General features: G+C 43.2%; 1 protein-coding gene across 1 annotated transcript in view; it reads left to right on the top strand.

Annotated features, from left to right (window-relative positions):
* The first annotated feature begins 1864 nt into the window (after positions 1–1864).
* The window catches only part of LOC144160656 (uncharacterized), a 31751-nt gene continuing 18804 nt past the window's right edge, over positions 1865–14811 (top strand). The window contains exons 1-2 of the mRNA XM_077691876.1: positions 1865–2455; positions 3398–4200. Of these exons, the coding sequence (XP_077548002.1) occupies positions 1865–2455; positions 3398–4200 (1394 nt within the window). The remainder of the gene's footprint in view (positions 2456–3397; positions 4201–14811) is intronic.

Genomic DNA, 14811 nt, shown 5'->3' with positions numbered 1-14811 from the left:
AAATATACAGAAAGTGGAGGTTAAAGTAGCCCTGCTGGTAGCGTAGTGGTTATCGCACCAGACCGGTATTCTGGAGGTCGTGGGCTCGGATCCCACCTGGCGGGCATTTTTTCTCCACTTTCTTATTTTCCAAATTCTTTATCTTGAGCTACTACATCCTCCCCTTTGCTTTCGGAGGTCTTCTTGACTGCCAATTCTTATTTCTGTCTTACTTTTCAACGAGCCCCTCATTTGCTACTCTGATTCGCTACATGCATAGCGAGGGCCTCTGTTCTGGCAGTCTCTGTGCCATAGGGAGCTTAAGAGGGTTCAACGCTGGTCGACCACTCTCGACATGTCGTAGACGCTCGAGTCTCGGCCCGGGGGTTATAAAGAAGGTCCCCTTCACCCCGAGTAGTCCGAGTTGTGCTGGCTACCACCCCCAAGCGCAGGAAACAAAAACACCTGAACATAAACACCCCAGAAAGTGGAGGCCAAAGTAGCCCCGCCGGTAGCGTAGTGGTTATCGTGCCAGACCGGTATTCTGGAGGTCGTGGGTTCGGATCCCACCTGGCGGGCATTTTTTCTCCAATTTCTTATTTTCCAAATTCTTTATCTTGAGCTACTACACCTTCCCCTTTGCTTTCCGAGGTCTTCTTGACTGCCAATTCTTATTTCTATCTTATTTTCAACGAGCCCCTCATTTCCTAATCTGATTCGCTACATGCATAGCGAGGGCCTCTGTTCTGGCAGTCTTGGTGTCATAGGGAGCTTGAGAGGGTTCAACGCTGGTCGACCACTCTCGACATGTCGTAGACGCTCGAGTCACGGCCCGGGGGTTAAAAAGAAGGTCCCCTTCACCCCGAGTAGTCCGAGAGGAGCTGGCTACCACCCCCAAGCGCACGAAACAAAAACACCTGAACATAAATACCCCATAAGTGGACGCTAAAGTAGCCCTCCGGTAGCGTAGTGGTTATCGCACCCGACCGGTATTCTGGAGGTCGTGGGTTCGGATCCCACCTGGCGGGCATTTTTTCTCCAGTTTCTTATTTTCCAAATTTTTTATCTTGAGCTACTTCAGCCTCCCGTTTGCTTTCCGAGGTCTTCTTGACTGCCAATTCTTATTTCTGTCTTATATAAATATATATATATATATTTATATATATATATATATTTAAATATATATATATATTTAAATATATATAAATATGTATAAATAAATATAAATATATAAATATATGTATGTATATTTATATACATATATGATTACATATAAGCATACCCCCAAAAATTGGCGTCTCGCCAGGATGTAAACGTTTTCATTTACGATACAAAACTACTTTGGGAGATTATCCGCAAAAGTCGGCCGCTGTAGAAAAACTCTTTTTCAAATCTGCTGCATTTTTCTTCGTCCTCATAGATGTATACCTTGTCCCCCATCTGTCGTCTCTTCCGTTTTTTTCCCGGCAAACGTGTGCATGTGTTGCAACATGTGGGAGTGAACTTTATATTTTCTTGAGACGCTACAAGTTCCCACTCATCAGAACATTGTACCAGTGTGGTATCTCCCCCACTTCGCGGAGACTTGAATACTTTTTACTCATAATACAGTCGATCTTCAATATGTCGAACTTTAAGGGGATCGCGCAATAGTTCGATATAACCATAATTCGAAATATCAAATAGGCTAATCTGGAGCTTGTCTAAAAACTCCACACACGAGTGACAGCTTTGAAAGACGGCGACAAGCAGTAGCTTCCCGATCTGTTCTCCAAAGCAAGAAAAATATGAAACACAGCGCGACGACAACCGCACTTTATTCAGCACTTTATTCAGCACATATTGGGGGCACGACACTTTTTTCGGCCCGCATTCACGCTATATCATGTACCAGGTGCTGATTGGCTTCGTTGCTGCTGCGGCGAGCTGCGTCGGGACGCCTACCGTTCCTGCGTTCGAGCCGTGGCCACCGATAACGCCGATTCTACTGGAGCGCAGCGATCATCTTCACAAGCCACCGGACTTCCCGCAAGCATCCCTGCTTCACATTCGAGACCGACAGATGGCCAACCATCGCGGAACATTTCCGGATCCGGTTCAAGACCATAAAAAGGAGCTGCCTAGCGAACGTCGACTGGGGCACGACACTTTTTTCGGCCCGCACTCACGCTATATCATGTACCAGGTGCTGATTGGCTTCGTTGCTGCTGCGGCGAGCTGCGTCGGGACGCCTACCGTTCCTGCGTTCGAGCCGTGGCCACCGATAACGCCGATTCTACTGGAGCGCAGCGATCATCTTCACAAGCCACCGGACTTCCCGCAAGCATCCCTGCTTCACATTCGAGACCGACAGATGGCCAACCATCACGGAACATTTCCGGATCCGGTTCAAGACCATAAAAAGGAGCTGCCTAGCGAACGTCCACTGGGGCACGACACTTTTTTCGGCCCGCACTCACGCTATATCATGTACCAGGTGAGTTATTTAACTCACGTAAAATGCTATCGTTCTAACAATGTGATGCTTGTCCAAGTGTCGTGCCCCATCGACAGACGCGTGGTTCGTGCTTGTTTCATGCGTTTTGTTGTACAAATGTTAGTAGGAGCTCTGTCATTTTGCAATTACTTCTCTCTGCTTGTCATGGAATGTTTGCTACTCTTGTCAGGAGATGTTGAGTTAAACCCGGGTCCAATGAATAAGGCTGAACAAGAACAAATATCAAGAATAGAAAAGATGCTTCAAGATGTGCATGCTGGACAGGCACAAATCCTGGCTAAGCTGGAGAGTATAGAATTGAAACAAAAAGAACTAGAAAATCAACTTAATGGCATTAATTCGAGGGTTGAGGTCACTGAAGATCGAATTACACGCACTGAGCAAAGAGAAAAGGCGATGATGGCCAAGTTAGACGACCTTGAAAACCGAGGTCGCCGCTCAAACTTGGTGTTTTTTGGAGTGCCGGATGTAACTGTAAAGGAAACATGGGAAACGTCCGAAAAATTGGTCTGCAATGTTTGCAGAGATGTACTCGGTCTGAAAGATATTTCCATAGAGCGGGCGCACCGCATAGGGGCGTATAAAAACGGAAAGACTCGGCCTATTGTGGCATGCTTTTCTAGCTGGAAAATGCGAGAAAGTGTGATGCACAATGCCACCAAGTTTAAAGGCACCGATTACAGTGTTTCCGAGGACTTTAGCCAAGTAGTACAAGAAAAAAGGCGAAAGCTCTGGAACTACGCGAAGGAAACGAAGCAGAATAAAGATAGCCGCGTCTACCTCAACTACGACAAGCTGGTCATTGACGGCGAAAGTTTTATCTGGGACAGTGAAAAAAATGAACCGGTGCCTGTCCGAAAACCTAAGTCGACCACGCTATCAACAGGAAGCGAATGACGGGCTGTGTGCCTAAAAGATAAGACGCGGAGCGGTAAGACTTGCGTTTTGCCGGGTGTTCTATCTATTCTTCTCGTAAACTGCCGTAGTATTAAAAATAAAGTAGACGAATTCGCGTCTTTGGTTGCTACTGTTGAACCGCAAATTATTATGGGCACGGAGTCGTGGTTGGACGATAGCGTGAGAAGTGCAGAAATTTTTCCTTCCGGATATACTGTCTATCGTAAAGACAGGCATCGACATGCCGGGGGAGTGCTTCTTTTAATATCAAGTAGACTAAACAGTCAGCCACTTTTTTTTGACGACGATACGGAATCCGTATGGTGTCGAGTTTTTTTTCCTAAAGGAAAAACTTTAGTAATTGGCACTTTTTACCGCCCACCAAATAGTAGTGAAGAACCAATTGGCAAACTTGCTGACGCGCTATCAGTGATACCTGACGGCTCAATTTTAGGGGGCGATTTCAATCTGCCCGACTTTGATTGGATTGCAGGAAACTCGACGAATAATACTTCTCAGCTTTATCGTCAGTTTAAAGAATTGGTGTCTACGTTTGGCTTCAACCAGTACGTTTTAGAACCTACCAGGCAGAACGCAATCTTGGATTTGATGTTATGTAATGACACAAATATTATATCTAAAGTATCTGTTATTCCTGGCATAAGCGACCACAAAGCAGTTGTAGCAGAATTGTCCTTACTCAGTGCTTCGAATCAAATGCAACATCCTCGCCAAGTTTTCATGTTTCATAAAGGAAACTATGAGGCTATCTCTGCAGAATTAGAATCATACCTCGAAATTTTTATTCGGCTGTCTGAATCCCTAGAGTTGGAAGAACTTTGGTGTATTTTTCGCGATAACGTAAAACATTTAACAGAAACGTTTATACCATCGAAGTACCTAACGGCAAAAAAACAACAAAAACCTTGGTTCAGCGCGGAAATTCGCAAGATAATAAGGAAAGCCCGGCGAGCCTATAGGCGTTTCTGCAGTAATAGTAGCGAATTTAATGAACAGGCCTTGAAAGACTCTAACAATAAGGTTAAGATTGCAATAAAAAATGCGAAAAGACAATTTTTTGGCCGGTTGAACATTGACCTTAAGCAAAACCCGAAACAGTTTTGGAAATACGTAAAGAAAACCAGGAAAGATGACATTTCTATACAGTCATTATCAGTGGATGGAATCACTGTGCAAGGTAATGCTGAAATGGCGGAAGCATTCAATGCATTTTTCCAGTCTGTTTTTTCACAGAAAACGTCAACTGCTCCTTTACCGTCATGCGTTAGTGATGTAACCCACTCTATGGATGATATCATTATAGATGTTAATGGTATAGATCGCCTCTTACGCGAACTGGACACTTCTAAGGCATGTGGTCCAGATGGGCTATCGCCATTTGTACTGAAGGAGTGCCATGACGTTATTGCAAGGTATTTAGCTATTATTTACAAAATGTCACTTGAGTCAGGCATTGTTCCCAAAGACTGGAAATTTGCAAACGTAACACCTTTTTTTAATTCCGGGGATAGAAAAAATGTGAAAAATTATAGACCGATTTCTTTGACTTCAATTTGCTGTAAAATTTTAGAACATATTATATATAGTGCAATATTTCAATATCTCAACTCCATCAACTACCTTACACCTTCTCAGCATGGCTTTCGGAGTGGATTTTCATGCAATACTCAATTAGTAGAATTTCAGCATTACATATCACAGGCCCTCGATAATAATACGCCAGTAGATGCAATCTTTCTCGATTTCAGGAAGGCTTTTGATACCGTTCCTCATAACCTTCTGGACAATAAACTTGCATCCCTGAATATTAACTATAAAATTCATTCTTGGATACGTAACTACCTGCACGGCCGCGAGCAATGTGTGGTTTTAAATAGTCACAAATCTAGTTCTATTGCGGTGAGTTCTGGCGTACCACAAGGTAGCGTATTAGGACCATTATTGTTTTTAATTTATATAAATGATATAACAGAAAACATTAAGACCGAAATTAAATTATTTGCTGACGACTGTGTTATTTATAGGCAGATAAATTCACTAAGCGACACATACGCGCTACAAAAAGACCTAGAAACAGTAGCTTGGTGGTGTGACGGATGGGGCATGAACCTAAACATCGAGAAATGTAATCACCTCCGGTTTACACGAAAATCAGCTATAACCCGAGAAAGTTATACAATAAAAGATACAATAATCACTAGTGTTACAGAGTACAAATACTTAGGTGTATACTTAACTCAGTCACTCAAGTGGATTAAACATGTAGAGTACATAATTACAAAGGCCAGTAGAATGTTATATTTTATCCGTAGAAACTTTAAGGATGCATCCACAGAAGTGAAAGAAACACTGTATTTTATGCATGTCCGATCTATACTTGATTATGCGTGCGTAGTGTGGGACCCACACCAAGAGTACCTTATAGAAAGATTAGAAAAGCTGCAAAACCAGGCAGCGCGTTTTGTTACCAACAAGTACGACCCTTTTGCTAGCATCTCGGCGATTAAAGCTACCCTGAACTGGGAACCACTGCAGTTCAGACGTAAAAAGTTAAGGTTAAAATTTTTCCACTGCATTTACTACAATCGTACAGGTATCGACAAAAAACGGTATCTCCTCGAGCCAAACTACATATCTCTTCGTCATGATAATCCAAAAAAAGTGCGAGAGTATTCCCACAGTACAAATATTCTTGCAAATTCTTTTTTCCCTAAAACAATAAGTGACTGGAATATGTTGTCAGAGGAATTGGTTAGTCTTCAAAATAACGATCTTTTTTTCTCCCGCTTATGATCAGTGTGGTGTTCGTTTTTTTTAATCACTACGAATAAGTGCTTTTGAAAAAGTGTATGGATGTATAAATGTATTTGTATACTCTGTTCTGTACATGTTGCATGTCCCCCCTACAAAAATGCCCTCGTGGCGATGTAGGTATCTTGTAAATAAATAATAAATAAAAATGTCCATGAGCTTCGCTTGCTTTATCTTCTCGTCATGAAGTTCAGCAAGCTATATTCCAGCTTACCAACACCATTCAAATGAGCAACCCTGTCGCCGTCCACTGCGCCCAACGGCCGCGAATTACGCAGCGAAACGCTAGCTCGGCTGGCGTAGGCGGTTGGGAAGGTCGTCAGTGTCGCTATACCAATGTCTGCTTCTTCGGTAATGTCGACCTTCGACGCGATCGCTTCATCGTCGCGATCGACCACAGCTTGCAAGTCGTGGTCAACAGTTAAAAACTTGCACGTTGCTGCGACACCCTGGTTTCGCATGGGAGTGCTGCAAGCTCTCTAAGTGACTGTCGAGGCACTCGACGCCGTTGTCGTTTTTATTCGTGATTGGACTTGCGCAGAACAAACGGGGACGAGGAAGGAACGACAAGGACGAGCGCACTCTAACAACTGGTTTAATTTTTTGAAGGAAAGACATATATACCCCACAGACCTGCGTACAACATCTCAGTAAAAGCTTTACAGCGCACACACATCACATAAGTAGATCGGAGTCTACAAAAAAGGCGACAGCAGCGTCAATTCATTATCTAACAAGGCCACAGAAGGGTGTCTTTCTTCCAAGAAATTATATCAGTTGTTAGAGTGCGCTCGTCCTTGTGGTTCCTTCCTCGTCCCCGTTTGTTTTGCGCAAATACAATCATGAATCGTTTCCAATTTGGCCGGCTTGCTGTGATGATTCAATTCGTTTTTATTCGGGCGCAAGGACGCATCTCGTCTGGAGCTACAACGAAGCCGCTTTGCAGAACCAGCTGCAAGAACACGCATCCGAAACGATCCAGGACGCCCATGCAGCGCTGCCTTCGCATTGCGTCAGCTTGGGGCGCAGTGTTGTGCCCAAACTTTCTGCGAGGAATATCTAATTTCGAATGCGTCTGCAACTGGCGACTACTTTTCACAGGCCTCCATCCGTCTAATAACGTCCGCCTGCATCGCTAAATTCAAATTCTTATGTTTTTTTCGCAACCATGTCGCCGGAAAAACGCCACCGAGAACACCACCAACAAGCATTACGCCGCACCCGTCTCCAGGGCAGCATAGCCGCGGCTGGGTCACAACATAGAGTTCCTATGTATGGGTCACAGGCCTCCGGTTGGTATCTCTTTCCTCTTTGGCATATAATCAGACCCTGCGTTCTCGTTATGAGCTTATCCCATGCTACTGTGTCGAGCAGATGGAGCAGGTGTAGAAAGCATAAAGTTACTTTGTAAGTACTGGAGGCCCCCAAAGCGACGCGACGCGGAATTAGTCATCGTCATCGCCCAAAACTCCATCAGGAGAAGCACGGTTCAATATATGAAATGTGACGGTAAATGATAGTTCGGTACACTCGTACGAAAGTGCTCAAATTTTGCATATAATTTTCAAGTGGATGTTTGGACAGTTAGATTTATGCAATAATTCGATATATCCGGGTTTGATGTATTAGGGATCGACTGTACTTATTTTGATTGTAGGGTTATGCGCCAAGGCCACGCAGGCGATGAGCGCACAGTAGTGAAGGGGTCCGGATTTATTTTGACCACCTGGGTATATTTACCGTGCGTCGAAATCTCGTACACACGTGCGTTTTTGCTTTTCGCTTTTATCAGAAAAGCGGCCTCCGCGGCTGGGAACCGAAAACGCGACTTCGTGCTCAGCAGCGCAACGCCTTAGCCACTCAGCCACCGCTGTGGGTCAATCATAATACTAAGTGACAAGTCCGCGGGTTGAAGGATGCACACCCTCGAACAGTCGATTGATTGCGTCTGTGAGCTTTCTGTTGCTGACTGACAGAATGTAGTAAACTGTATCGGTTATGTTAGCAGAGAAGATGTTCCATTCCTTTCGGTTCGCGCTTGCTCGGTGCGTGAAGAACATGTGTAAAGTTTCGTTCTTCTTAAAAAAGACATCACTTGAGAGTCAGCCCCTGTGTATGTCCTCCTCTTGTGTGTTCTTCAAGTTTTACATCAACTATTCTTTATTAGTGTAGGGAAACATTTATGATGCTCTAGTGATCTTTCGTATTGGCTCGAACAAAGCTAGTGCGTCCTGTAGCTCTGTAAGGTGCTGCTCATACTGGCTGTGGTGAGTAATATTTTACGGCTGCACCCTCCATGGCACCTCAAATTCCAGCGTCATAAATTCCAAGGCTCTGAGTGAAACTCGTATTCCAGCAATGCACTGTAGCTGCAAAGAAGGGATTAGAAAACTCTTTCACTACCAGTGCGCTGGCTGATAACGGAGCGGATGGTGTTCCTGAGAATGCTAATTCAGACATACAAATCCGCCTGTTGGCAAATGCGTGAACCTCGCAAAAAGGTTTTGGAGCACTTCCTCTGATTCTTGGCAGTGCTGCTGAATTTTCTCAACATAGGGCTATAGCACTTTAAAGAACCCCGATGAAGGTATTCATGGGGCCATGTTTCGGCGTTGTATGCAGCTTGGGTGGTATCATGTGCTAGACTGGACATGCCGCAGCATGAACGTACCACTAATGCGCTGTATTGGGAATGTAATACGCATACGAAGTTACCGTTACAAGCACCTTTTATAGCCGGTCGACCACCCGGTGTCACTAGGAGTGGGGCTATGAACTTTTGTACAAGTATGGCGGCGGAATAAATAGATGTCATCTTTGTGTATTTGATTTTTTTTCATGTAGCAGTACGAGCACCCTGGGACCTGGCTGTAGCAGCTAGTGTCGAAGGGCTGTACCAACCTACGTGAAGCAAGAGCGTGCGAAGAAATGCCACCGATGTGAACTGAGTGCACCACACACACATCTGTGAAGTTAATATAGGGACGACAGCGCAGATGTAACATGGACAGAGAAGACGAGAGCTAGACACACATGACCGCTTGGACTAATCGTTTATTGAAAGAAATGCACACATAAATATCTATGCTGGTTGCTTATCAGCGGCGCATGCGTAAAAAGTAACGATGACCGTATGGAATGAGTAATTGCAGTCCGAACTGATCAACAGGTAGGGAATGGCATGTGTCCGCTCACCGTCCCTAGCAGACTAAAAACCATTCATCCTTTCTACGGATACAAGCAGTATATATAAGTGTGTATTTTTTTCAATGAATTGTTGGTCTCAGCACTCGTGTGCGTCTAGTTGTCTTCCCGCTGTCCCTGTTCCAGCTACGTTGTTGCCCCTAATTTATGTTTAACCAACAAGTCAAAATAGCCAGTTTAGTGCATTTCACACCCGTGAAGATCCCGAAGTTCCGCATGCAGAGCACTTTTTCAGCCAATTCGGGCTGATAATATCGCTTAGGTTGGTGCTGCTTTGAAAATATTTTTGAGTATTCTGACGCCTGGCGCATATTTTTTGTTATGGGGAGGTTACAAAAGGCTGTTTTTCACACGCTGTTACAAATAGCATCTGAGGGCTTAACTTTCAGTCACCAGCAACAACAAGCAAATACATGCCAAATCGTGACGGGAATACGCATTTTATCAAAAGTGGGAAGCAAAAAAATGCCGCTACTGTGACGCCCTTTTATGACATGTCAGTGTGCATATGTTGCAGATGGTATTGCTGTAAAATTTTTCTAATGCATTATTAAATAATAAGGACAATTCTTTGTTTTGGCTGGAATCTTCCTGAAATATACTGCAGCTGTTTATGGTTGTGTTCTTCCCGGGGTTCATATCATTGAAGCGTTCGACACCGCATGAAGGTGCAAAAACTGTTGCAAGAAATATGAAGACCATGAACAAAATCTACATATTCGCATACAACCGAAACACTTGATTTGCGTTTGTGCACTGAGAATGTCTTCTTAGCTGCAGCTTATCCAGAAAGTAAAGCCGCCAGCTCTTATGCAGTTAAATCTTTGCAACCCGTCGTGTTTCTTTACAGTGCCTATTTAGATGCTCAATGAATGAAATCAGTGGGAAATAGGCTTTGCTGCATCCTGATAGGACGTGAAGAAGAACGTCCAGGGATCTCCGTGCTTTGCTGTTTTTCTTAGTTGTAAACAACAGGATGAAATTGGTTGTGTTTGGTTTTTAGGTATTGGTTTGGAGGATTCGCATGCACGGGAAAGTGGGAATTGTGAAAGTTGCGGCTCCAAAGCATGTGCTTCTTATACCGGTAGAGCTGCTGTTGACACTGAGATGGGTGCAGTAAATTTTGGGGGTTACAAAACGAGTATGAATATAGCTCATCTATTTGTTTCGCTAGACCACTTCTCGAGCGCCATGCAAGGTTTTAAGTTGGAGCTTACACTGGCTGTTGCCCGTAGCAGCCAAGGGCCAAGTCGATGTGCTGCAACACAAACCTCCGTAGTTAATCCTAAAAGTGTTACCGCAGCACCGCTATGAAAATGCTTTCCAGAATACGCATACCATCATTTTTAAAGGCAACAAAATAAAGTGAAAGATAATATGTTATCTTGTAATGTTTGCTTCGCATTCAATGGGGAGATGAAGCATTCACTGCATATTAGTGCGATGGTGGTAACACGCAGGTGGGCGAGTGGAGCCACACATTATGCTTTAAAACTGCGATCGTGCAAAATTTTCAAGAATCAGATTTGCCTTTTTTTGCGTCAGGCGTTTCAACGTTCTGATTTGCTTACATCGCAAGCCTAGAAAAAGACAATCATTTTTGTTTAAACAATACCTGAGTAAGCAAAACAGCAGTATGCTTTAATAACTAAAGCCATATGAGCTTCTGTCAGTTCTGTGGCTACCAACAGTAAGTATTCGCGAGCATCTACTGTAGCTATCTTTTTATGTAGCTGAGGGTATGTGTTCGGTTATCAGGTTACTGTGAACACTGTGGAAATTGTTTTTAATTTAATACTCACGCAAAGAAAGCAATCTGCATGGCCTTTAGAGTTGGTTAAAAAGGAGAAACAGAAACCGTTTACTATTAAAAAAATGTTTTCACGGGGAGGAAATGTTGCGTATACAAATTTTTGAGGGTTGTTTTCTGGACATTCTGTTTCTTATTTTATTCTTTTACCAAGGCTTAGTAAGCATAGCAGAAGAGGTAAACAATGTACAAAGAAGTGTAAGCAAATTTAAAGCTACGACCAAACAATTAAAAAATATTCACGAAAATTGACAGTGTACAAACACGGGTATATCACACAATACAAAGTTGAAAGTTGTCATACCAGTCCCTAAAAAACCATATAATATGTGTAACGACACAAGAACAACAAAACATGAAAATGTCGTTGCATAAAGGCAATAAACAAAGAAATATTACATGAAAGACAAAACAACGTAAACCTTTATATAAAACCGCGCAAGTAATACGTAGCGCTCAAGTACCTATGACGCCTTATAAGAGAGATTGAAATTAAGTGTAGTTACGAGCCACTAAAAAACGATAGTTAGGCGAAATTGTTTACTGGTATTACCACAGAAGAATTTGGTCTTTTCGCGGATATTGCACCGCAAAAATAATTAAAATGCGTGCGCTCTATTATTGATATATGAAACAGGTTTATGGCGAAGTATATGCCATGAAGTTCTTTGCGTTTGTAAGAACAAATGAGGTCATTGTTCTAGCAAATTTTAGCACAGAATGAGGCAAGTAAAGAAGAAAAGAAAGCAACTTTCTTCGTCCTGTGTTAAAGTTCGCTAGAAGTCTGCGTTGTTAAGTTAGTAACCAACTCGCCGAACTCTCCGCTTTATTCCTTCCTTAGATATATTAATAGATTCAAAATGGCATCCTTTGACAGCTGTGAACAAATCAAAAAGAGCGAGGAGAATAGCGAAATGCGTACATCCCCAACTTTCGGGGACACGCGCCTCCGAAGACGCCTAGGGCCCTCCTCGGCGGCAGCCGTCGACGGCGAGCGTAACTGAATGGGAGGGAGCAAAAAAAGAAATCGTAGCTCTCGAACGGAAGCAGGTTTTTCAAAAGGCCTTCTTGAAATACCTAGAATTACTTAAAGCGCACTCGCGGCGAAAATTAGAGCAGTGCAAAGCATTATTACCGGTTCCTCACACAACCAAAATTTTCCAATTTCTGATTTGTTTAGCGATTCTAGCGATTATACTAGTGCTGCACAGAAAGATTTTTAAAAACGCCTTCGCGAAATACCTAAAACTACTTAAAGCGCACTCACAGGTAAAATTTCAGCTCTGCAGAGCAAAAATTGTTGGTTCCTCGCCCCCCATAAAGTTTTCGAATTCCCAGACCGAGCTTCTCGATTTCTTCCTTGTGTCGCGATACTGAGACAGCAAATGGAGATTTCTCAAATTAACCTTCGGAAAATATTAAAAAATACTTAACGCGATATCGCGAGAAAAATAACCCTGACAAATAAAAAGGGAGAGAGCAGGTGGGCGGATTGCGAAATAGTTCCCGGCAATTTATCAAACGCCGATTTATCGAACTCCCGGCGGCCGTTTCTTCGAACATTTAAACGTTTTGACGAAGGCTTTTCGGTACAAAACCTTCTGTAGAGGCCGTTTCTGCAAGTTATATTCTGTACACGTACATTTAAAGGACGCGAAGTCGAAGGTTGGACCTGCGCTGGATTAGCAAACTAGTCCCGGGCCATCTTCACTAACGTGAAACCTGCGGAGGGGCGAAGGGTGTACGACTCGGCTTGGCGGTTTTTCCCTCGGAGATGAAACCGTTCGGGGGTATGATATACAGCTTTGCTGTAAGTCTCGTGTCTTTGAAGCACGAAGCGTCCTAGTGCGAGTCGTTGGAAAGCGATGTCACGGTGTGTTTTTAGTAGGAGTTTTTGACGACGGAGATAAAACGTTCTGGCGCGAAGCGTTGTATACCGAGTGTCCAGGTGCGTTCGTTTAGTATGCGTTACGTTCTATCGCGAGGAATTGGAAAACGAGTGTCCCGGTGTTTTAGTGCCTTGACTACATAATACGACGACAACGATGACACGGGACGCCGACAGCCCGACACCCTAAGAAGATTCGGCCCCGACGGCATTTTATTAATCAAGGGGAATTTTCCCCATATCTGAATAACAACGTTTTGATCAATCAATCAATCACACACTTTAATTATTCAAATATTTTAAATGATTGATTGATGAGTCGATCAACGATGGCAATTATTATGTTTTATGCGAGAATTAGGTGGCAGTGATGTTTATTTTGCGGGAAGTTGTATGCGGCTCACTCGACTTCATTTCCTCTTGTCGCGGCCCGTAAGCGGGTTCGTTCAGCAGAATATGCTTTGCGACGAAGCCAACAATCCTACGAAGCTTCTGTAGTTCTGTATCTCGGGAAGAAATCATGGTGCGATAGGATTGCTATGTCACTAAACCCCGCGCAGTTTCTTTACTTATCGTAATTACCCTGAAACGAATGAATGGCGCTTGACGGATCAAGCGGCTATATAATCGCAGGAAGTTTTATCCCAATCGGTATTATGAGTAATTGCGAGTCCCAGTTTTAATACAAGGAACACAAAGCTGCTCCTCATGAAACAATCCATTAGCATCACAGTGGTAAAGGTTGTTCCATTCCTTACACACACGCTTAGACTGAGCATAGATAATACATTCAATAGGAAAGTATTATGAAATCGCAATTCCGAGCACATTTCTAGTTCATTTGATAACTATATTTATTGGTAATTTTCAGGCTTTCTCCTAATCATCTACCAGCCCCCTTGGTAAAGAGGGGGGTGTGTCACTTGTTTTTCTCATGAAGATGACTGTCTCAGCTATCGCCGATGATGATGATGATGATTTCTATTTGTTTCCCAATTGTATCAGGGTGATGACATGTCGTCTTACCAAAAAGGACTAATATACCTATGTTTTACACTTTGGTTCAATACTAGCGCTGCTTAGGGCAGGCACAAAAAGCTTATTAGGCACAAAATACTTTTTTTTCTGTTACAGGTGGTAACAGTCCTAGGCAATATTCCCCTCTCTGCTTTTCGTCCACCAGCATTCTAATCTTCTTTTCGTCCCATCGACAGCCTTGAAGTTAACTTCATCTGTGATACCCTTAAATCCCAAAGCTTCTGAAAGCCCAATATTCCCTTCATGTAGATTTGGATGGATACCCTCACATTCTAACACGATGTGCCGCATAGTTTCTGTTTCTTTTCCGCAGACTACGCATACCCCATCATTTTGTGAATACTTCCCCACAAAACTCTTAGTTCGCAGAAAACCTGCTCTAGCCTCAAAAAGCAAAGCACTGCCCCTGGAATTATTGTAGAAATTTTCCTTTCTGATGTTCATCTTCTCAGCGCTGTACATCTCTAACGACGTTTTAGCTTCCATTTTTCCCTCCATTTATTCGTTTCAATCTGCCTTGCTTCTTTTTAAGTTACCTTGGCTGTTTTGGATTCCCCACTGTTCTTTCCGTATTTCATCATTAGCCTTCTAGTCTTTCTTAACCACTGCATGTTCACGCTTTTCAAGTATAGGTACCTAAAAACCCTAGCTGCCCACCTTCGTTGA

The sequence above is a fragment of the Haemaphysalis longicornis genome, unplaced genomic scaffold, assembly GCF_048455015.1.
Source record: "Haemaphysalis longicornis isolate Haplotype H1 unplaced genomic scaffold, Haemaphysalis longicornis Haplotype H1 scaffold_11, whole genome shotgun sequence".
Taxonomy (NCBI): Eukaryota; Metazoa; Arthropoda; class Arachnida; order Ixodida; family Ixodidae; genus Haemaphysalis; species Haemaphysalis longicornis.
The sequence above is the reverse complement of the archived record's forward strand: the minus strand, read 5'-3'. Positions and strand labels throughout refer to the sequence as shown.